The 24,828-nt window shown below is 44.9% G+C and overlaps 1 protein-coding gene across 1 annotated transcript; it reads right to left on the bottom strand.

Annotated features, from left to right (window-relative positions):
• Positions 1-4,948: 4,948 nt before the first annotated feature.
• On the bottom strand, positions 4,949-18,661 carry DMRT3 (doublesex and mab-3 related transcription factor 3). Its single transcript, XM_048851246.2, has 2 exons — positions 17,617-18,661; positions 4,949-6,681 (listed from the first exon to the last, which is right to left on the bottom strand). The coding sequence occupies exons 1-2, from the start codon at positions 18,038-18,040 to the stop codon at positions 5,717-5,719; spliced, it is 1,389 nt and encodes a 462-aa protein (XP_048707203.2). The 5' UTR covers positions 18,041-18,661; the 3' UTR covers positions 4,949-5,716.
• Between the last annotated feature and the right edge of the window lie 6,167 nt (positions 18,662-24,828).

Genomic DNA, 24,828 nt, shown 5'->3' with positions numbered 1-24,828 from the left:
CAAGATTTTTTGAAGGTTTGAGGTTGGCAATACCAGTCAAAGTTCCTCTGAAGAAGACTCCTATGGCATACAGAGACCATTTAGCTGCTGGGAAAATAAAACTTCCCAGTCTTTATTAAGAAAGGTCATGGGCAATCTAACAACACTTGGCATTTACCCAGCAGTTTACATTTTCAAAGCACTCTACAGACATTAAATACTTAATGCTAACAATACCGCTGTGACGTAGGGGAAGAGAGCCCCTGAGTCACAGAGAGGTTAAGTGATTTACCAGAGGCCACAGATCAAGTCAGTTGGCAGAGGAAGGATTAATATTCAAGACTCCATGACATCCAACTCCTCACTCAGTCCTCTAGACAACTACTGCCCCTTCAATATAGAAAGAAAAGGTAATGAACCAAATCCTGAAAAGTGCTGAATATTTACTACTCCCTTTAACTTCAAAGGAAAGATGCAGATGCTAGCAGCTGTCAGGAGCTGTAGAGAGATTTCTGTTGTAGGTTCAGTCTAGCCAGGTGACCGGTGACAGATCTTCTTAGAGATTATGGAATGTTCTCCATAGAGTACACATTCTCCTAAGCATTCATTTGGCTGGCAGTCTGAAAAATGCCAGCGTCCTAAGGGCTTGATCCTGGTAAGTGCTGAGCACTCACAACTCCCACTGGAGTCAGGATCAAGCCATAAGCCTCTCAGGGTCAGACCATAAACTCATGAAGCTGTGACTATCACTCCCAGGCACCACAGCTATTGTAAAAACGACTGATAATTTCTAATAGCACCGGCAGTGACTCTTAACCCAAGATTACAGTTGAATTTTATATCTCATAATCCCTTAGAGAGATGATGAGTCATGGACCTCACATGGGCACAATGTAACAAAATGTTGCATGGAACAAATTAACAAATGATCTTCACTTAAAGTGGAAAGAATTGTCTTCATTTTCTTTCAGTGGCAAAGAGTACTGTGAGAATGTTAAAAATACTATAGTGAATGAGTTCATTATAAGGAAGAGAGAAGAATGATGCGTCAGAGAGTTATATGTCCACTAGAATTGGAGTTTGGGTAGTGTGCATTCAGAAATAATTTTATTTTCCAGTAATGACAATGCGCAGTACCACATAAGAAATGAAATTGAAGAATTGATCAATTCCTTGGATAGCTTCAATATTAAAATTAACATATAAATTTAGCATCAATCTTATTTCTCCACTCATGTCCACTGAGTAAATGCACATAAAGAATGAATCACTGAAACAGTGTACCGGGGGAAGCAAACTCATTTTTTCACATATGTCAGCACAAATGTGAGCTGAACCTGTTTACCATGCACCCAACAAATGTTCCAGAGATGCCCTTTCAGACCTCTAACGAGGGCAAGTTTGAGGGTCTAAGGGGGAAAAAAAACATCACCGTGTCTGAGGCAGCGGATAAAGAGGCTTGACATAGAATAATTCCACAGCTTTGTTCATAAACAAACCAAACTTAGACAAGTTGCCCTATTGGGTCTTACCTATCTTGGCAGGTGAGATGCTCACATGCTGCAGGGACCAAATGTTAATGAATGTTCTCCTCTCAACCCCGCCCCCTCTGAGTCGGGGAAGTTTTACTACCATCCTCATTTTTACTGATACGGAACCGAGGAACACATTGACTAACCGACTTGCCCAGAGTCTGTGAAGGAACTGGGACCCAAATCTCTGGAATCCAGAGTCTTAACCACAAGACTGTCCTTCCTCCCACTTTAATGGGACTTCACATATAAAAATTACTCAAGTAAGCAGGGCTGTTGTAAGATCAGGCTAATGCGGAGGAGATCAACATTTTAACGACATTCTCCCTTTACCCCACATGCATGTTATAAACTTAATGATGAAAGCACTGTGTTTAAAATCTCAAATAGTACCCACTGGTCGTTGGACTTAAAAGCAAAGTAGATACCCTGCCAAGTGAAAAACATCTTTCCTTGGATTGATATGGGTTTCCTCATTCATATTGTGTTTCTGGGGCTTTCTGGTAAATATCTCCAAAAACTACTTACATCTATCTGATTGTTATTTGTACTTTTGTTTTGTGGCACATAAACATTTCCTCCAACTTGAACATTTTGCTGTTGACTAAACCCAAAATCAATTCCCAGGATGGAATCAGACAATATGAGGCTCTGAGTCAGTGCTAGACAAATTTCTGAAGTAGTTAACTGGTTATAACAAACTGTACAAAAAATAAGACTGTTTCAGAAGCTCTTTCTGCAGATGACTGTGGCCCAGTTCTGCTCTCATTGAATCCAATGGCACAAACTTGCCTATTGACTTTCAGAGAGCAGAACCTTATACATAGATGATTTTGGGAGGAAGGTGGACTCACAATATTGCTATGAAAAAAATTACTGAAGTTGCAGGATTTAGGTGGGTGGCCAGAGTCATCACAACAGTACTTAGATTGTGGAAAGCTGGATTCAAATGTGGCTTAGGGGAAAAGTGAAATGAGATACAGTCGTAGCAATCCCATCCGTAGGGGTCAGTTGTCCACATTACAAGGACTCTGCACTGTGGCACAACAGGTAGGCCTTCTCTGGGCCCTGTCCTGCTTTCATCTTTCATCCAGTGGCATTGGATATGCAAAGAATTCAGGCTGGAGCCTTCTGAAGCTGACTGCGATAACAGCATTTTTACAGGTCAGGACTGAACTGCATTGGCAGAGCAGCGTGGAGAAATGTGCACAGTGCATGTCTTTGCAATGCTTGCTTCCTGCCAGTGCTCTGACCAGGCTTAAAGTGCAGCAGTTGTAAGAAGTTGCAGACCCAGCCAAAAATAATTCATTAAAAATTGAGCCAGGTCAAGGAGGGATGCACTTGTACTGTCTTACCAAAGCTGTTGCCTCTAGATTATGATAGAGCCCCCACTTTCCCCTGCCCTCCCCCACTCTTCCCCCCCTACACACACACACTTTTTTCAGACCACTCTAACCACTGGCTGTAACTCTCATTTTCATCGGCAGTTACCAAAAAAGAAATATAGAGATTTGAGTTGTATCAGTCGCCTCAGACAATAAATATAGTGAGAGTGCAGGAGAGAATAATGATACAGCTGATCACCACCAAGGGCCTGATTCTCCACTCACAGTATTTACACACTAGTATAATACCATTGACAATGAAGGAGTTATGTCTGATTTTACATTGATGTAAGTGAGAGGGGAACAAGCAGGCCCGTAGTAGTTCATGTATTCAGTCTGAGGATCCGATCATTATTTTCAATATTATATTAAGGCTAAGAAATTATACTCACTTATCAACGGTGTGATGTATTTGGGATTCTTGCTCCATGATCATTATAAAGAAACAATAAAATTCTCACACAGAGCTAGCCAAGAAAGAGCTTTCTTCCAATGGTATGTCCCGAAGTCCTGTTTTCTAAAAGTCCTTTTTCAGTTGGGAAATTGCCCGTTGGTGTAACCACAACAAAATACACTTCTATGAGTTGCACAATTTGTTTTCCCCTCTGTTCCATCTAAACAGACAGGTGGGCACAGATGACTTTACAGCTAATGACACTTCTGGGTTGCTCAGCAGGAATGTTTAGGCAAAAGATTCCTTCTAGAGAGAAATCATTGCCTGGTGGAGCGAGCCAAGAATCATGAGTTCTAATCCTGGCTCTAACACTCATTATTACCTGTGACCTTGGAACAAGTCTAGAACTATCGATTACCTACCGCACTGAGGCAGAATGAAGATTGATTTGTTTTAAAAGTGTTTAAGAAAAAAATATTATGTGAGTGCACGTAAGTATTGTCATTTCTCCTTTCAAAATTGAAATACCAGGGTTAAGACATAGCGAGACATTTTGATCTCTGTTTACATCATTGCCAAGCAGGGATTTTATTTATGTATTTGTTTCCTTTTCCCCCTACATTTATCATTTTATTATCTGGCAAAAGAAATCAACTCCCTTTCAAATAGATTGAAAGATTTGGCAAGAGAGAGTGCCTCTCTGAGCATCCGTGTGCACTGGGGAAAGAGAAATCATTCAGCAATTTTTTTATAGAACAGTATGCTTGTGATCTAAAGAAAACCCTTGGTGCCTAGGCATGGCCAAGTATGAAAGGCTGGGAGAGAATACAGAGGCCACTGCTCTCCCACAAAGTTAAGATTAATCATTTGTATCCGTATTACAGCAGTGCCTCGCACGGTTGGGGTCACTCTGTGCTAGGCAGGGGAATTGTTTTGAGGGGATATGTACTCCACACCCCCTCGAATCCTGCCAGTATTTGCATCTACCCCAAAATATGTGTTAAGGTGCCAGCAAAAATCAATTGTCACAGAGGTGTGGTCATTAGCTAGAGGTGGAAAAACTGATACTGAAACCTAGATGACACTTTGCTGAGGAACCCTGTATATTAATTGTTCACCTGAGAGGTCCTTAGTGCAAGTCTACTGTATATATGATGGGGGCAGCGTTAACTGCTCCTAAATCTGTAAAGATTTACAATGACAAGTTGCTCAAAGTCCCATTTTAAAGAAATGTCTTCTAACACCACATAACTTGCATCCTCTCTCCTTTATGCTGCTGTAGCCTATGAGGAAAAGGAGCTAGGAAGAAACATCCTTTTTTCTGCTCACTCCTAGTATAGCAAATTCTGCTTTACTCAGTCAACCTCCTCAGACTCAGCAAACACATATCTTCAAGATACCTTAGCTTAACTGACTACAACATTTGACTGATGATAGCATTTGTACTGTGAGGATTGCCATGCTGCTTATAAACACTCCACAGCATTTGGGACCGTTTGACCGTTAGTCATGTTCATTCACTGGCTTCAGGTTCCTGGCCAGATCTTCAAATGGTGCAAATTGGCCTAGCTCCGTTGAAGGCATATTTGCACCAACTGCGGCTCTGGGCCTCACTTTAGAAATGTTCTTTGCCCAAATATAAATGACATAAACCAAGATCATCTTCTTAGTTTATTTTTCTAGAGTCCTTAGCATGCTACATTAACCTGACAATTTTTAATCTTGTGTTTATTTCACAATACATTTCATGCAATTCACAGCTGTAATTGGTTTTACATTGACATTACACATGTTTTGATCTAGCCATGTGAAAAGAATAATTCTTAATGTTAGTTGTCTCTAAAAAGTGTCCAAGCTTAAACAGCAAAGAAGCAGTTCACTATAGTCTCATGTGCAGTAAGTCATTTTGATTTGTTTTTGGGGAGAAGGGGGTTGTTTTTGTTTTTGTTAAATGTAAGGATGAGTATTGGCATAAGAATATAAGGTCCCTGCTTAGTCCATTTGCAATTGAACTACGTTCTTTTGATTTCTTATGTCCTGAGGAGTCCTCTCTTATAAAACAGCATTCAAGTATTCTATTTTAACATCCCCGGTTGTCTGAGTTAAGGGGCAAGGCAGACCTTCAGCTTTAGGTTCTATTATAAATCTTCCACAGTCACAGCTTTCCCATAATTATTCTGAGCATTAGAATCTTCTTTTGTAATAAACATTCAGCACTAAAGCCATAGAGTATAGCTATTTGGCATTTTCCAGTGAAGTGCAAGAAATTTAATAAGTTATGTCTTTATTGCTAATGTACAGTACCAAGCAAAGTCACTTTTTTATATAATTGCAAGGGTTTCATAGAGAATGTGTCCCTCCTCTTGTTGCCCAGTAGTTCAGCTGAATTGCAAATATCACTTACTTATCGCATGTCAAGTGTCATTCTAAGATGATGTATTGAGTATTCTAGAGTCTGAAGAATCAGATCTTTCATCATAGTCATCTTCTGTATAAATAGGTTGTTTAGACACAATTGGACATCCATCATCAGGGATTGAGATCCTGGGGTCTTCTGATGAGCGAGTCGGAAGGACAGGTGAACTTCGGAACACACTGGTAGAATTACTAGAGAACGGGCTGACATACTGGGATCTCAGCTGGTACTGCTGCTGCAGCGTCATGGTGTTCCATAAGGTGACATCATTAGGTAGAAAAGGACTGGACTGATTTCTCGCCAAAGTGTTCCTCAGCATCAGTGGGTATCGTGGTGGCTGTGGGAAAGGGTGCTGTAAAGGTACAGCCAGAGGATTTGGCACAACACTACTAGAATCAGTGGAGAATCTCAATGTGTCTGGAACTCTAAAGGCTGATCCTACAGACCACTTAGAAGAGGAAATAGGATATGAACTCAGCGTATGTTCAAAAATGTGCCCATTGGAAGGCAAAACAAGACTGTCTGATTCTGTAGAAGTTCTGTCCCCACCAGTTACTGAAGATCGGCTGGACAAAAGGACCTCAACAGCACTTACCAGATCACCCCCACAGCCTTTCAAGATTAATTCAAGCACGGTTGGCTTTTGGTTGGGGAAGATTTTTTTTAACACTTCAAGAGGAGGCCTGTTGGCCTTCAAACTGAAAGGCAGAGAAACTGTCCCCGATGGACCTTCTATCAGGAGATGATTCTGTTCTGCGTGGTACTTGGGACTACCTGGTCTGCTCTCTGTGCTGCCACCATTTTTCTGGGCTGCATAACCACCTTCGTCCACTGACACTATTTCAGGGCTCTCGGGAGTGAAGCAGCTTTTGGCTTTTGTCACATCAGGGGAACTCCTTTGGTCTGTGTCTTTGTCACTGTAGGTCTCAGCATTATCTGTTCCACTTGTATCACCCAACCGTTCCTCAGTCATGTCTGTAAAGTAGAAGGCAGTTGGGTTAAACCTTTCACAGAGCCCAAAAACTTTTTTCATACATTGTATTATACATTTGTTAACATGAATGAAGCAAGAATTTACTGAAGGAAAGAATATCCTGAGATTACAATAAATGGTTGAATGAAGTGGAGATCCTATTTCCATTGTGCCTACATTAATAACCTGTACCCAAACCCCTCTCTCTGTGTCACGCTAAATGATACGATACCAATGCTCAAGCCAGCATGGTGCTCTCTACTGAGGACTAGCTGACCTGAGGGGAAATGCACTACGCATTTGATACCCCCTTGTAAATATCTTCATCTTTCTACATTACATAGAAAGGGAATGGGTTTGGTTAACTCCATTTCTGCTAATCCTGCTGAGTGCTAGATTTGCCATTCCTAACTGGGATTCCCAGTCGTAAGACACCAGTACATCAGCTGAATGCCAGTCTTCCCCAAAGGCATTTTCACTCTTTTAAATCAGTATTCTCTTAGGACCACATCATGCTCTTAGTGAATGGACTGTGCACTGAAGTGTTCTGAGGGGACCTGGGGCACAAAAATAAACCCCACAAGGCCAAACAGCATTAGTGAAGCCATCCATAAGTACTACTGTCTCAAGGCTGAAGAAGCCCTCATTGCCAGCACACTTTTCCTCTGCTCCTACACAAGCCAGCCCCCTCCCCACCGCTGTTCCTTCTAAGCTGTGCGCGTGTGCGCACAGACAGATCCTAAACCCCATGCACACGGCGAAACACCCTGCGCACAAAAATTTGCACAGAAGAAATATTTGCACACACGGCCTGCCAAAAATTTGCACAGAAGAAATTTTTTGCGCACATGGCCTGTCAAAAATTAGGGGGAACATTGCTCCCCACTCTGAGCCACATAGTTCCCCCCAGTCCATAGAGCACAGCTCAGTGGCATGCTGGGGCAATAGCCTCTTGTCTCATCTCTCCTACACCTGCACTCTTACCTTGTGCAGCAGACTATAATATTCCCACTATGTCTGGGAAAAGGGAAGGGGGTAGAATTTGCCCCTTAGATTCATGAAGCCCTAGTTCTCTGTATATCAGTTAGATTATAATCTATTATACCCTAATTAATATAGTACACTATAGAGAAGGAGGCCAAGATTTTCCAAAGTGACTAGTTATCTTGAGTACCTCACTTTTTGCATGTCCAACTTGGGATGCCTTAAAGGTGTCTGATTTTCAGAAATGCTGAGCAACTTTGAAAATCAGGCCCCTTTCAGGGCACCCAAAAATGGAGACACCTAAAATCACTGGTCACTTTTGAAAAACTTGGCCAGAATGTGGAAAGATTTTGGAACCCTTTTCAATGTGACTCCTTGGTAGAAATAAACAAAATAAGCCAGGAGAGTTGGTTCACTGGCATTTTTTAAAGAGAAAGGTTTCAATATATTTTGCTGGGAGATATTCACTGTTATTTCGCTAAGGACCGATTCCGCCTGCCTGACTCATGTAGAGTAGTATCCTACTCCCTGAAGTACTCCAGTGATTTTACTAGAGCTCAGCATGGAGTATGTTGTTGATGCTAAGGGTGAGGCTGGCAGAATCTGGCCCTAATTGTTGTTGTTTTTTTAAATAAACACTGAACAAAGCCTTCAAACATTTTGTTGCAAAACTGCACTAAAATGAGGCCAACTCATTTATTAACCTTACTAGCACAAGGAAGCAGCCTGGAGCAAGCAAGGAGCTTTGGGGCTGGAAATCATGCTAGTAACCACTCATTCAAAACTGTAAGTTACTTCAGATAGGCTTGCAGACAAACAATCTGGAGTGCCCCGTCTGTCCACTGCATGGAATCTCTTTCCTAGTGATCACCAGATAGGGGAGTGTTCATTTTCTCATGGTGCTGATTAAATGTATTATTATTGGCCAGCTCAGCCTCTGAGATCTGCTCCCACGCAGAACAAGGGCTTAGTGATCTTTGTGACAACATCCCCCTTTCCCAGGTCTTGAGAAAATTCCCAGAGCTGGGACTGTATTACTGTTTTGTCACACATACACATATCTGCTGTGAGGGAGCCTTCCTCTGCAGGTTGCCTTGGGAGCCTGGGGTAGGCCCTGGTAGTGAATTTGATTGGAAGGAGAGATACTGGGGCTCCAGAACCAGCACAGAGATTCAGGGCTTATATGGGAATGGTCCTGGCCTCCTGCAGAACTCTTGGGATATGCATGATTCATTCTTCAGGAGAGCAAACCCCATTTCCCAGATGGAATAATTGCAGAGGAATTCAGCAAGTCAGAAATCCTTGTGGAGATTTCATCCCCCTTAACTCCCTCTTCCTAGAAATCCAGTGTATATGAAAAATATTAAGAAAAGTTTGGTTACCTTTAAAGTTTGCTTTTTAGCATCTGTTTTGCAATATCAAGCTCAGGCCCTACCATACCAGTTTATGCACTATGGCCACGTCTGATGCACAATTAGGCTATGAACAGAAGTTATAATTTCACATGCTGTTGTATCAAGCAGAAAACAATGTGTGTGCACTTCCTGTGTGCTCCATGTGTGTCATTTCTGTCTTAGCAGCAAAAGAAAACAGGGACAGGGAAACAGGAAATTTACCCACACACAAGCAAAAATGATATAAACATTTTAAAATTGATATATGTGTGTGTGTACAAGGTAATTGTGTGTAGGCCAGACATTATTAGAGGAGAACTCTTGGTACTCCATATGCTACCCACCTTCATCCTCTGCAGACACCCAACTGCTGCAGTGCACTGACTTTAAGGACCTGATCCTGCATTCTTCAAGTGTAGCTTCCATTAACATCAATAGGAACTTTGCATGTGGAAAGACTGCAGGACAGAGCTTGGGAGATAAGCTGCAGCAGCTCTTGCCCCTGCGTGGTTATTTCTGGTACACAGACACTTGAGGAAGATAGTATGGTGGTATTTTTTCTTGTAAATTGCATGCAAGTAAGTGTATTTCAGAAGTATTCTTAGTTTCCAAAATGTATTTACTGCTATGTAGCTTACATTTAATACTGGGCACCATAACCTAGCAAATATATATGGGAAAATATATTCATATTACATCTCCCAAATCAGTTAAATACAGCTCTGGCCTTGTGAAATTATTACTTTATGAGTTTTATGTTTTGGGGGTGGGGTTAATTAGCTTTCAAATTTTCTACTTTGTCTTTATGAAATTTGACTTAAAGGTGTTTTCAGATTCTAGACATTACATCTATTGAACTAAAAATCTAAAAGTATGTGCACACTCTCTGACTTCAGTGACATCTGGATAGGTTCATAATACACATACCCTATAAAAATCCTTATTCCTAGCCCCGAATCTGGGCTTGTGATTGGTGAAACATGCACTACATGAAGGAGGGGTATGCATCTCCACAGACTGCCCACATCCTCCTAGTATCAGAGTCACAAAGGTAGATTACAACTATTTAAATGAAATATTTGTTCCTCATTGTTACTACTTCACAGGGATTTTCCTTCCTACCCTTAGTAAACATTTAGAAAATTATATATAGTAGGGTTGATCCTATTCTTATAATAAAATTCTTCTCTGTATGGTTGTCAGTCAAAAGCCTTTTTCCTGTTGAACTGATCTGGATGTGGCATGCACCAATTCAAAACTCATGATGACCTGTAGATGTCACAAATGTCTAGTTTCTTTGACAGGTCAGATGGTGACTGCCTTGAACCACTTAACAGGTCATGCTGATTTCTTGCCTGGAAGGCAATTTGTTTATTTTGTGCAACTTACCTGAACACTAGTTCCTCTAGCAAATGCATAGATGGTATGCAAGTGGTGTTTGGCAAAGGGTAATTTTTGTTGGTTCATTTCCCTCTTTTTGTGGGAATGTTTGAGGTTAGATTTTTATGTATTTGCAATGGGCAGAGAATAACAACTGTTAAATAATGAAGGAGTTGGAAAGCTATATTACAAATCCATACAAATATTTTGATAGTGAAATGCAGAAATGTAACATGCAGACTAGCCACATCTAGGGCTTTAATTTTATATTACTCCCAAGTATAGGATGAGTCTTCAACTACTAAAATATAGATTTAACTAAAAATGAACGTATACTTTGTTCTTAGCCCACTGTATCTTTCTGTGATATTCTCTAACTTCTCCTGAAGGTGATCTGTATTTTATAGAAAGAAATCTTGGCTTCATGTAACTTTTAGTATTGTTTTTAATAACACATATGCTGTTTCAGATTGCATGCATTCAGTGCCCTGTTTTGTTAGCCCTCAGGTAACCAGAGAGAATAGCTTTCCTTGTTTATACTAATAATGGAGAACTTCCATAACATGTCTCTCTCTCTCTCACTCACTCACACACACATTTTTATAGCGAGATATAGATATATATACACAGAGCAATGGGAGAAGCGTGTGTATGTATGTGCTGTAAAGATGTAGACATACATGACCACAGGAATTGTGAGCTCTAAGGGAGATGTCTATACAGTATATCTCTTCCTTACACATAAATACATTAAAGATTGTGAGATTTCATATACTATGATAATGGGGCCATGTAAGTACCATGAAAGACAGCCAGACAAAAAGCCATTCTCTCCAGTTCATTCCTTCACTGAAAACATGTTTAATCCTTTGGGATAAATCCTGCTGCCCTTAATAGTCCCACTGATAGCCCTTCCCGAAAATGGGTCTAAACTGTATCTGATTAGGAAGGCTCTACCTGCAACCCAAATTTACCTGGAGCCCACCCCTAACTACTGTTAACCCGGTTTCTGTCCCCGTAATGACCTGACACGGAAAATACCGTGGATCCCTATGAAACTGTTATAATAGTCACTACCCCAAAAAAATCCGCAGCAGCCCATTTCATTGCAAACTTCCTCCCCTCTTTGTAAAGGCCTGTGGTTCCTGGGCAGATGGAGAGTGATTGCTCCTAAGTTATTTTTTCCCCCACGGGCAATGTTGTGCTGTGAGTTTTAAGCAAAACCTAGCACTTAAATCAACGAAAGGCCCAGTGTGGCTTCTTCATAGTATTTGTTTAGAAGCACTAATCATTACTGAGGCACAGGGAGAGGAGACCCATGTTTATGGGAAGGGTGAAGATAGGAGGAGGAAGAATTATTTGGAGTGGCACAAGACGGTGTAATGTAATGGGAAGAAATTAAGAAAACTACAGTCTAAGGAACAGATTCTGATTCCTGAACTGAACTTTACTGGGACAATAGCCTTATTGAAGTGATCAGGACTACTCCAGGAGTAAAGTAGTCCAAGTAAAGGGTATTAGAACCTGGCCCTAAATCAGGACACACTGGATGGCTCTAAAGCCCAGAGTTATAAAAGATGGGACAAAGCACTGGCTAATATATCCTAGGGAACAATCCTGTTACCGCTCTCCAGTATGCTATTCACTGTGGTATCTAGGAACCATACTCTATAGGGGAGAGAGGATCTAAAAGTTGTCTCCCATCTCCAATTTCTATGACTCTGTGAATTAAGAAAAGTACCGGACTGGTGAATCCGGTTTTAAAAGGAACGATCCAGAGGGGTGGTCGGCTGTTTTGAGGTATGTCAGCCTTGCTTTCTATTGCCCCCTGATTGTAAAGGAAGTCTATTTACAACGAACGCAAAGCAACCTGCCTGGCAGCTTCCGAATGAGCCCCGTGACTTGCAACCTTAATTAAAAATGGGAGAAAGCAGAGTCATTGGGAGGGAGTAACTCTCTGAAGGGCTTGCATCCAGGGAGGCAGCGGAGGTGCAGATAAGCAAAATCTCCCTCCCTTTCCACGAAGAAGTGCAACACCATTGAGGGAAGGGGCTGGGAGAGCTCCTGACAGATTGATTTATAAAGATTTACTCCTTTTTCCCCCGTAAAGCTGTTAGCAGAAAGTGCTGACTGGCTGGCAGGGAAAAATTTCTCATCAATGCTCTTTGATTGTATTTTGCAAACAAAATGCCTGTTGCCTGGTAACATTTCACTTGAGCCTGACCTTCTCCAAAAGTTATTGCTATCAGATTCGATTTACACTGTCCTCCTGTGATTACAGTAATCTTTTAAACTGGGAAGTTCATATATCAGGGGGGAAAGAAAGTTGGGTGTGCAAGTCAACATCGCTTCTGTCCGCCAGATTTATATCCTGCTGGCGGAGTTTATTTCTGTTGCACTTGCTGGAGGGAGCAGAACCGGGATTTTCCTGGCATTTCCTCCCCCAGACACACAAGACACCCCTCCTCACTCTGGATTTGTAAGCGTCCCTGGCCTGTTCTTTAGCAGAATGGGGAAGCGAGTACGGCATGCAGAGATTTAAGCTTCGGATGGGGTGGTGGAGAAGTGGCAACGCTTCTGCGGGTTACTGGTGGGTTTGCAGAGAGCTAAATGTGTCGCTCAGGGTGGGAATAGTGCTTATAGCCCAGGCCGGGGAGGGATGACTGAACAAGGGGACCGAGAAGTTTGGGGGCTGGAAGTCAAGGGCAGGGCTAAGAGCCAATAGCAGATGAAAAGAGGGAGCTGGACTCCAGGTTAACACGACTCGAGCTAATATTCAGTGAGTTCTTTGGCTGGCAGCTCAAGCCGCGTAGCCGTGTGTGGTCGTCGTGTGTAGTAGCTGTGTGATGAGGGAGATGCTGTGAGCAGGGCTAGAATCTACACACACACACACGGGCATGTTTAGGTGAAGCTTTGGTCGCGAACTACCTATTTAGAAATCAACGGGCCACCCTCTGAAAGAGCGAGCTTTTAACCCAAATTCTCGGCTATTACAATTAGGCTCTGATCCCGTCCCCACCGAAATCAGGGACAGTTTCGCCCTCTGGCCCAGTCTACACCAATCCTGCATTATCTTCCCCCTGATATTTACTTTCCGACCCGGAGCGGGACCCGGGTCTGATTTAGGAGGAGTTACTGAGATGGGGCTCATTACAAATCCTTACAATGACAGGCGCTGGGCCTGCCCCAAGGGGAGGTGGGAAATCACAACGCCCCACGCCGCGCCACTGGTAGCTGTTCACAGCTAGAACTAACCCAGAATAGAAGTAACAAAACTCGTGTAAATCAGACAATCCATCGGAGCGCGCAGGAAAGGAGATGGCCCGCGGAGACCTTGGTCCTACAGTTGCCCTGGAGGCTCCTTCCTTTCTGAGCTGACAGCAGAGTGCGGGGGGAAGGGGGGAGGCCCCTGCAGCAGACCTTGGGGAGGATGGGAAAGCCCAGCTGGTTCCACAGTGGCAAGGAGAATAAAATAACCTGTGGCACTGAAAGCCGTCTCTGCGCCTGGCCCTGCAAAGCCTGGCGCACCCAAACTAGCCTTACTCACCCAAGTGGAGTCTTTGACTTCCCTAGGGGGATCATAAGGCTCTACGAGATCTGGCCCCTAGATTCCTTTCCTCCCTCCGACGCTATCATTTAAATCTTGCCCCATTTTGTTCGGGGCGCGGGGGAAGAGCCTGTTTCCCTTCCTTTAGCTCCGATTACAGCGATCCAGTGTTAATTCCCCTGCGGAAACGATCCCACCCAGCCAGGGCCCCATCGACAGATTTGCTGTAAGCAACTTCATTTCTTTCCTGTCCTCTGGGAACGATGACAAGTGGGACAAAATGCCAAGCCCTGGCTACAGTGCAATGAGCCTGAGAAGACCACAGAAACTTTCCTGACAACATTGCAGCCAAATTGACTTAACTCTGCCAGCGCTCCTTCCCTAGCCACTGGAGAAGGGGCGCGCAGCGCAGCTCTAGGGTTCTGGAATATCCGCCCCCCTCCTTTCCGAGCTAGAAAGGGAATGCGGCCTGTAAAAGTCCAGAGAAGCAGCCAGCTCAGGGTTATGGGTTCCCTCGCTCTGAAAGGACCACGGAAAAGATCTGGCTTTGAGAGCTGATCAGCTCCCGCTTTGCTTTCTTTTCCACCAGCCCCTCCTACATCGCGTTGAGGTGGAGGGATGCCGACTGGGGAAGGAAGGAATAATGGGGATGAAGGGGAGCACCTAACTCCAGTAACCCACCTTTGCAATGACCCTTATTTTTGGCTCGCGGAGCAAGCGGGCTGGGCTGAGTCTGTCGTTACAGAAACACTCAAGAGCTGAAAGATGGCTGTGGAAAGATCGTCGCAAATCCAACTCCGTTTCTTTCTAGGGGTTCGTGGCCCTTTGGGCTAAAATTCCCTCTAATCGAAGGCTGCAGTTGTTTCAGTTATTAGTGTCCAGAAAAAAATCCCTGTAGATATATTGAAAATAGCTCATGCAAGTTAAACTACCCAATGCGCAAACCATCTTAAACCCCTAGATACATGAATAATAATTAATTGAGGGGGAAATATTTGTGACCGATCTACGTTCTGTAGCCAGTGGTTTGTTTACAAGAGTTCTGTGTCTTTTATGGGCTAATTTTGGTTTGACCCGCTGAAAAACCCTCTCTGGGCCACACCCGTTCATTTTGTGCTCCTGTTGATTTCACCTGGAAGTTTATGTTTTAATAAGTGTGTGCTCTTGCCCCGTACTCGGTGAAAAAGGCTTCGGTTTGTGTTTTTCCCCAGAAAAATGTTTCTTCCACGCATCAGCCCTGTGCTATTTGCACTCAGCAGCAACAACACCGCTTCACTTATGTACTCCTTTGCATAGGTAGTTTCTTAATTTTAGAGAATTAAATGGAACTAAAGAGAGGGAATATGTCTGTATTTATGTTGCATGGAGGTCAAAGGGATCTCAACTATATAAACACGATGCCACTGTTGTCTCGTTTTCCTTCTGACATGTCCCGAACTCTTTCTTATGACCGGCTGCTCTTCAAAGAAAACAAACGTGCCAGTTCCCTCCCTTATTCTTTTAATGACGCTGCATATTAGGTGTTTTATTGCGTATTGTTATGGCTTGGGGAATTGTTCTGCAGCCTCTGCCCCTGGAGATGGGAAAGGTTACCCCTTCCTAAATGATTTAGCTGAACAAAAAAGTGCAAGCCCTAAAGTTTTCCGGGGATTAATTTCAGATTTGCAGTGATAATGGGATACGATGTAAGTTCCGATTGGTTTCGAGATGTTGGACAATAAATAATACATATATTAGTCAACTGATACTAGTACTATATGGCTAATAACATTTACTACATGCGTTTCCTTTCCCTTCCCAACAGCCCATTCATTAGTTAATTTCAATGACGGAACCATGGATATATATCGGCATTCATTTACTCCGTACGTCTGAGGCACAGAAATGGATTCCCACCAAAGCTATCAACTTAAACAAGAATTGCATTGGACAGCTGTGCACCCAAACTGGGTAACTCCCAATTGTGCGCATCCAGGAAACGCTGTACGTCACAAGCCCCCTTCCTCAGCAGAACAGCAGCTCGGGCCGAAAACTGCTCATTGCGGTCTGGTTAGTTGTGCGTTGATTTTCATCACCTGGTGCAAAATAATCAACTCAGCGGTTTAATTCGAAGCCCGAGGTTTAAATGTAAAGTGTATTCCGGCCTCTAAAGGTGCCCATCGGAGCGGGAAAGAGACACGTTGTTCTACCTAAACTGTTTTCTCCACCACAACACAAAAATAGGGCAGCGTCTAAAAAATAGAGCTGACTAAAGATCCACCTGATGAAATGAGTTATTGCAAAGGCGCCAGGCAGGCGCTATATTGGGACTCCGACTGGAATCACACCGCAGCCCCTCGCCTTTGCAAGCTCAGACCTGGCGCATTAGGAATCTGTACCGCTTCTGTGACATGCAAAGTGCTACCTGACCTTAACGTGGCCGGGCTGTAATTCTGGAGCAGCTCCTGAGGTCCTTACTGGCTATCGAGGGTCTTGCACGGGCACTCATCACCATAACATGGGAGCCCCTCACTCAGGGGCCCCATCCTTCGATCTCTCACAAGTAAACGGTCTTCATTCGCATTGCTACATCCCGCCGATTTCAAAAGGACCACTCACTGGAACCAGCACTGTTTGCAAGCGTAAAGGTACGCAGACGCATGGCTGTCCATGTTTGCCCCGTCCTTACTCGGGCAGCCTCCCATTGGGGCATGACTGAGTTAAAGCCAAGGGAAGGACGTGGCCTGAAGTGAGTTAAATCAGCTATTCGGTTTCCTGTGAGGAAAGCCCAGGCTGAGACTCTGCTGTGAAATGACACCGCTCTGCAGCCTGGCGAATGCTGAGGCCAGGGGCATGCACTGGGGCTAGGGGGGGTTTCTACCCGCTCAGTCTGATTCCGTACAGTGCCCGTGTGCCTGGTCAGTAGCTGTCGGCTATTTGCAGGTTGAATTCTGTTTCCTTCTAATCATTTTTCAGTGGCCATGGTTCAGGTTTAGGTAGCGAGTCCCGGGCCAGTCAGCCCAGTCACTTTCAGTGTGGTTTAATAATACGAAGTCCTGACAATCGATCCGATTTATTAAGACGCCCCCTCGCCCCAAAAAGCCAGCTCATCTCTCTTGAAAGCCAGCAGCTGGCCAGTGCCCACTTCCCCAAACACCCAGGCCCGGAATCTGACCCCCTCCCCGGGCACCGCCGTGAAGCAGAAATAATTCCTTGAGAGCCGGTGGCGCGGCCCTGGGGCCAGAATCGGGCTCCGAAGGGCCTCTCAGCCCGCGCCACCGGCCCGAACTCCCCAGAGCGAGGGCGGTCCCCGCAGCTGTCTGCAAAGACCGGCAGCTGCGGGTCTGGACCACAGGCTCCCTCCGGCTCCGAGCACGGCACAGCGCTGCGGAGCCTGCGGCCCGCCTGCCCCCGGGGGGCCCCTCCCGACCTGCTATGGGGAACTCCCCCTGCCCGCTGCCTGTTACGGAGCCTGGCCCCGTCCCTCCTCCGGGTCCTCCCGGCTTTGCGGGGCCCGTGGCCTGCGGAGCCGCCCCCTGCCCAGGCACCGAGGGGGCTCCTCTCCTGCTGGGTCCGGGTGCCCCCGCGCCCGCCTGATGCCCGCGGGCGCTGAGGAGCCCCCAGGTCGTGCCGCCCCATGCCCCGGCGCTTACCTGCTTTGGGGAGCGGCGCCTGCAGGGCGGCGGGCTGCTCGGAGGCCCAGCGCAGGGCGGCGGCGGCGGCCAGCTCGGCGGGGGCTCTCTGCGGGGCGCAGTCCCCGGCGGCGGCGGGCGGCGGCGGCGGCGGGGGCCCGGGCAGGGCGCGCAGGGCGTCCGGGAGGAGGCTCTCCAGGCTCTCGTTGGCCTGCTGCCGGCGCAGCGCCACCTGCGCGGCCATGACCCGCTGGCGCTCGATGATCAGGATGCACTTCTCGCAGGTGCAGTCCTTGAAGCGGCAGTAGCGCTTGTGGCCCTTCAGCCAGGACAGCACGCCGTGGTTGCGGCAGCGGGCGCACTTCGGGGTGCGCTGCAGGGGGGCCCGGGGCGGCTGGGACACCGGGCCGCCCATGTACAGGTACGGGGAGCCGTAGCCGTTCATGCCCCGCGCGGGAGCCCAGCCGGGCTGGGGGCAGAGCGGGGAAGGGGGCGGCCGCCGGGTGCCGGGGAGGGGCCGGTGGCTCTTCGCTGGCGAAATCCCGCCGGGCGCTACGGGCGCGATCCACTGGGCGGCATCCAGCGGCTGCTGCGGGCAGGTTCCCCGGCGCCGGCGGCTGCGGCTGGGACCCGGTGGAGAGCGCTCTGCCCAGTGCCGGAGCCTCCCCTCCGCGCCGCCGTCTCCCAGCTCCGCTCCCCGCCCCTCCGCTCCCTGCCCTTCACCTTCCCTGCAGCCCGGCGCCACGGGGGGAGGGGGCGCGCCCAGCCTCCTAGGCAGCTGCTGGGGAGTGGGGGGTGGGGGGGGTTCCCTCTCGAGTCAGGGACAAATGGTCTCTCCCGCCCCCAAGCGAAGTCCCTGCAGGAATGGGCAGGGCGCTGGTGTTTCTCCCTCCCTGGGCAGGAGACTGGTGAGCAGGTTGGAGGTTCAGCTGGGGACCTGTGAGTGCCCAGCCCACCTCGGTGGAGGGAGGAGGCGAGGAAGGCAATGACGGGATTTGGTTTGTTGGGGAAGTTTCTCAAGTTCAGGCAGGGGGATCAGAGTCTCCCAGGACCCCAGATCCAGGAGCCCCATTCAACACCATCGGCATAAGCACTTCAAAGACGAAGGCGCAGCCAAGCAGGCTCGCTCCCACCAAAAATAAATAAATAAATAAATACATAAATAAATAACAAGTTTCCTCAATAAAATTATCTCTGCCCCTCAGGGCTGGGCAGAGATGTTGAGGCTTTTAAAAAGGTATTTGCTGAACTCATTCATCTACGTTTCAGAGGACTAAGGTAAAGAGAAGCTGCATTAGAAATGAACATCTTGAATGCTGCCATGCTTAACTCCCCCCCACACACACACACAGGCTCTTAAACTGCCAAGCTCAGATCACATGTCATTCAAAAATCTAAGCCTACACTTATTATTTAGTTACGGGCTGCATCATGCATCCATTCTTGCTTTTTGATGTTCCTCGCCAAGATGGCTACTTGTATGTAAACCGTCCCTGTAGAGAGGAAACACAATTCACATCAAATTCGTGCAGCCTCTTAATTAATTTGTTTGATGCATACTAGTAATCCTTTTTTAAAACTTCCAAACACAGCGATGTTTCACCTACATCACTTAACAAAGATATTTCTCAGATGGCAGCGAGAAGTTAAACACAAAGTTTAATGATTACATTGCAGGAAAGAAAGTGAATACAGTTTGTGGAGGACAGACTTACCACAGATGTTTATTAGAGGAGTGCATCAACATTTCATTTGCAACTTGTTTTCTTAGGGTACATATAACCTTCTGCTTGGACATTAAATTAATTTCACCGTGTAAAGGACTGGATGCAACACTTCGAAGTTTTCATACTTTATTCCAAGAAATAAATAAATAAAAATAAATTATGTTTATACTGGAACTGCTATTTTAAATTAATTGCCTAATTAGCACACTTTAAACATATATTGCTAATTAAGGTCTAAAAATATTTTGCCTGGGGGAATAAAAGTGTGATGTATGTGTACAGCAAAAATGGTCTTTCATTCTGTTACATATTCCATTTTTAAAATGCTTTATTCCGAATTATGTATCCAATTTCGGGATGGGTTGGTTCATATTTTATTATCCGGCGGGCTTCAGGGACCACATCCTGTTTTAAAATTCATCTGTTGCTGACCAACTTTACTTTACCAGAAAACTGCATTTGATCAGGTGTAGGATACACTCCATTTTCTTGCAGCACAGACAAATAGGAATACAAACAAAACCTTTCTTCTGCGTCGTCTGTCGTCTGCATTTCCTTTCTGTTGCTTGGTATGAGTCTCACACTGAAAATAGCCCACAGACCACCTTGCCATGATTGTGTAGTCGCTACGGGGAATTTTAAACCCTCTGAAATTCTTGCAAAAACACAAACCAGATTAACAGGGTTTTTTTTTTTTTTTTTTTGATAAAGTAAAATGAGTAGCGACATCTAATCCATGCACCCAAATAAATACCTGAAAGGTTAATTTTAAAACAATGTAAATATGCTGCACAGCAATCTACAGAAGCCATGCGCGCAAGAGCTAATGAATTCAATACATGGGATTGCACTGAATGAACGACTCCGGAAAATGAATACATTTTTAATAATTTGTAGTGTAATACATGGAACAACTGTGGTGATTAATTAATGGGGCCCTTGGGGGATATATCAATATCTAATTGAATTTTATCTATCCATATATTGAGATCCCCAAATGAAATCTTTCTAAAATATGGATGTTTTGTACTTTATTCCAAGGTTATGGATTTCATATACCAGCCCAGGGAGTCTCTCACCAGGTCTGTCAGCTATCTGGTTACATATCTATCTCTGGTTTCAGAGTAGCAGCCCTGTCAGTCTGTATCCGCAAAAAGAAAAGGAGGACTTGTGGCACCTTAGAGACTAACACATTTATTTGAGCACAAGCGTTTGAAAGCTTATGCTCAAATACATTTGTTAGTCTAAGGTGCCACAAGTCCTCCATAGCTATCTCTCTACCGCTAACATTCACAGGCATACTTAGGTCTGAGGCCCCCCTCTCTCACTTGAGTGCACATTGGGAGGTGAGATTGAAATACTCGTTTGATATAGTGCAGTAATCCTTTTCTCATATTTGATGGGAATGTTTTTCATATCCTAGTATTTGACAACATCTCCCTATAGGGACAGGTTTGTATTTATGTTAGTAAAATGTCCCCTGCCTGAAAGTCTATTGTAACCCAACACCTGACAACCCCGAGTCCCATTTCTGTTTTTAGAAAAGGTTTATTCAAGCACATAATGGGATCCCAGCAGAAAGCCTTTCAGAAGAAGGGGCTATGGTAAACTTCACCACATGAACTCCGTTACCAGGGCTATTAAGCTTTTAATTGGAAAATAGCAGAGGAAATTTCAAGGTGACTATAACGTGTTAGCAGTTAGTGCCCAGAAGAATAGATTGAAAGAGAATGAATGTGCAGAGCATATGGTCCAAATAACAGTTAGGGGAAAGTGCCTGGTTCCACTAAGTCCAGCAGCTTAGACTTTCATGGGAAAAATCCTCCAAGAAATCAGGAAAGATGGAGTGAAAAAACAAATGTAACTTAATTGCACTGAACCCACTGACAACGTGTTTCCATTCGATTTTGATTTTTTTTATGATAATCAATGGTGTGAGCGCTCAGTTTGACAGACAATGGTTAGAACGCCTAGGGAATACAATTTCCAATGATCACTTAGAAATGATTTTGCAAATTACACCTGGACGTGTTATCGAAAGCCAAACAAAAGCAGCCATCTGAATAGTATGTTCATATTATTATTTTGCACTTGAAGTGCATGGATCTTCAGGGAAGGTCTTGGTTTGACAAATAATGTGGCATCCATTGAGGCTTAACGACAAGGAGGGAAATTGTCTACGTTTATCTATTAACTACAATATAGGACTTATTAGGAACATTTATAATTACTATCTGTATTTTTGGATTGCATGAAATTGGGCTTCAGATAGATCCTCATGCAAAGTTTGCAAACGTTTCTCACTTCGAGATTTGAGTAATAGAGTTAGTTTCAATTACATCTCAAAGATGCTCTTAGCTAACGTCAAATTAAAAGGAAAAGACGGATGAGCAGACACTTGCCCTATGATTGGTCAGTCAGTCAGTCAGTCACTTCAGATGGCATTAAATGTTCGTGTTCTCACATAATTACTTGAGGACAGAAACACATATCAATTGGGATGGGTCCTCCAACGAATAAAGTGCGCTGCATTGAAATCAGTGACATTAAATACATGGCAGATTTCAGAAATAGAGGGGCTTATCCTGCCCAGGATCACACAGATAATTAGTCAAAGCTGCCTAGCAAGCAGCCAAGGAAGCACTAGAGATCTGAATAGAATTAATAAAGGTCACTGATTACCAACCATTCGTAAACATTTTTGAAAGAAAGGTGACGATTTGTATTTTCATGTTACACCCCCTTTGGCCCCCTGCAGAGAAAATGTTCCTGAAGTTCCCTTGGACTGTCTTTAATGTACAGTATCCACAAATCTCGCCAGTTCTTTTCTTTACATCTGGCTGAGATCTCGAAGGAATGAGAGTGTCGTCGAAGTTAAAAAGCCTGGTTTGGTGGCACTAAAGTACAGCGCCGGTTGTTCTGAAAGGCGAATGTGTTGCGCTTGTTTTTTTAACTGGGCCAACCGTGTTCCAGGAGGCATAATTGCCCCCAGTGATAATGCTGATCCTAGAAATAGGCAACGCTCGGCTATGCAACAGAACAATGAAAGTACCTCATCTCTGATGGCCTCTTTCCCACTGTTCTTTAGCCAGTGCAGCGAATATAACGTAATTGTATCAAACAAACCACCTGCCCCAGAGAAGCGTGTTAACCCCTTACACAATCTGCTAACGAGACCATCAGCGATGACTAAATAGTTTGAGACAATTTTAACAGGCCGTGTGACAAATGTGATGCTGAGGGCTTGGTTGCTCAGATGGAGCTATTTCTGTTTGAGGATATATAAAACCCAGGGCTCCACAGGCAAGGGAAGAAAATACACCCCCCCCCAGCCAGCGGAAGACACCTCGGTGACAAGAAATCGATGACAGGTTCGGAACTTGTGAACTTCGGCGCTCGCTGAAACATTAAAGTTCGTCGGTTACATGCAAAACGCCGCTGGCTCAGAACTCCGTTTAGAAACTACGTTCACGCGAAATGCTCCACTTCACGGTATCTTCACGAAACTGCACAAAGGGCATTTCCTGCAACTCGAGAACCTGAAGGAATCTGAAAGAAAAAAGTTTCAAGTTTTCCAAAATCCCAGGGTTCAGGTGTTTTTGCCTTCCTCTTCCAAGCGAAGCCACGTCTCCTCCCCGCACATTATCTCCACCATTAAAAGCCAATACTCGTCTGAAAGAGAGCTAATTTGAGAGCGTTAGGAAAATGACTGCCTCCTTTCTACAGCTCGCTCGATGGAAAACAAGAAAAACACCGATATCTCACGGGGGTGGGAGGGGAGAGAATCTCGCTGAGCATTCCTGGAATATGAGATGAAACATGGAAATATTTGCAAAATAAACTCACACTTCATCGGTAGTGCTGAGACTTCTTCTAAAGCGATTCGATGTTAAAAAACAATGCAATCAAACAAGTAAACTTTCGGTTGGCATTTAATTGCTTTAACTTTATCCCATTACTTCCATACACCCAGGTAGCTTTGAAGCAATGTTAACACATCTGATAGGCCATTAGAAATAGGGTCTGTGTAATAATGTGGAACTTTAAATACAGGCGAACGGGGGGTGACAATATAATATTGAGGGGTGTTGCCACTTGCTATACAAGGGATCAAGCAGGTTTCTCTCGTGCTGTTGGAGGAGTATCAAATCTTCCTAACGTGTGGAACTGGGCTACTTTTTAGATGAGACGTTCAGCCCTTTAAAAACCATTGCTCACTTGAGAGCTCGTGTGGGAGGATGTTTTGCACGTGTTTGACTAAAAAATGACTGCTTTATGTTAGCAAATTTGAAATCTAGTTCTTTGAACCACTTGCGAGAGGCTAAAAGCCCAATGGACTTTTGCTACGTGGCTGCCCTGCCTATCCTGTAACTTTCTTTTCATAAACGCTTTATCACTCTTTAAGCTTAAACACTGTGGGTAAATACAGCATAGCTTCTAAAGAAGAGTGCCTAGAATTAAAAACGCAGACAGGAAACATAGTCCAACGCTCTACACATTTACCTGGAGTACTGGTATCTTCTGTAGAAGTATTACCGGTCTTGTCAGATGTGCAGATGCTTAGGACACTTTAAACACTATCTAAATATATCTTTGGACAAATGATCAGACGGAATGATCGGGTGCTTTTACCGCTTTTTACAATCTCCAAGGAAAAGTTGGCGTTTTGTTTTTAGAAAGCAAGTCGGTTAAATAGAAAAACTTTTAATTAACACTAAAGGTGAGCCCTTCCCTTGATGAAAGGACATGTTCAAAGAGGGCGGAGACGGGGATTTTAGGACGTGCTTTTCGAAGGCAGCCCGAGAATGAGCGTGCGAATTTTACCTTTCTTTGTTACTGTCAGAACCTGACGCTTATTCGAGTCTGTTTTTACAACCCGTATAGGCAATTCCCCCCCCCCCCCCCCCGTTTGAACTTTCCTGTTCATCAGCCTTCAGAACTAACTGCCAGGAGCGCTGTTGTGCAAAGCCAAGGTTTAATCACTTCTCTGGCGGAGTCTTCCAGCCAGAGGTGACAAGACGCTGGGATGCCGTTCGGGGTCCGATGCCGAGAGAAGGCGGCGAGCTGTTAAAGTAACAAACCCCGCTGCTGAGTTGGTCCTTCAAGTGGATTGGGCCAACGGGCCCTTCCTTTCCAGGGGCTTCCATACTGGGGCCCGATCCTGCTGCCAATGGTAAACTCTCATTGATTTAACCTGCAGCAGGCAGCCTGCCCTTAGGCTAAGCGCTTTCCCAGCAGTACCACCAGGGCTCCAGGGGCAGTCTTCAGCACATCCACCAGGCTAGGGCATCCCCTGTTAACACTTAGATCGACCCTGCTGTCTCATGGGGCTCTGGCTGCTAACTAAGCCTTCTAGCCGTCCTTGGGCTATGTGGAGACTGTCAGGGCTGTTTAAGGCTGCTACCGTATTAGTCATTAAAAAGCGCAGCGGCATCAAGGATTCAATCCACCTACAGCCAGGAACGAACAACATCCAATGCGAACATTGTTCCATCAGAACTAGCCG

This window comes from Caretta caretta, chromosome 5 (assembly GCF_965140235.1).
Source record: "Caretta caretta isolate rCarCar2 chromosome 5, rCarCar1.hap1, whole genome shotgun sequence".
Taxonomy (NCBI): domain Eukaryota; kingdom Metazoa; phylum Chordata; order Testudines; family Cheloniidae; genus Caretta; species Caretta caretta.
This window is presented reverse-complemented; position numbering and strand designations above follow the sequence as displayed.

What these genes read in the sequence shown, in the direction of transcription:
- DMRT3 (XM_048851246.2), bottom strand. Translation starts at nt 18,040, where the DNA reads ATGAACGGCTACGGCTCCCCGTACCTGTACATGGGCGGCCCGGTGTCC. An exon ending in GGCGCCGCTCCCCAAAGCAG is followed by an intron (nt 6,682 to 17,616) that starts GTAAGCGCCGGG and finishes TCTACTTTACAG; the next exon opens with ACATGACTGAGGAACGGTTG.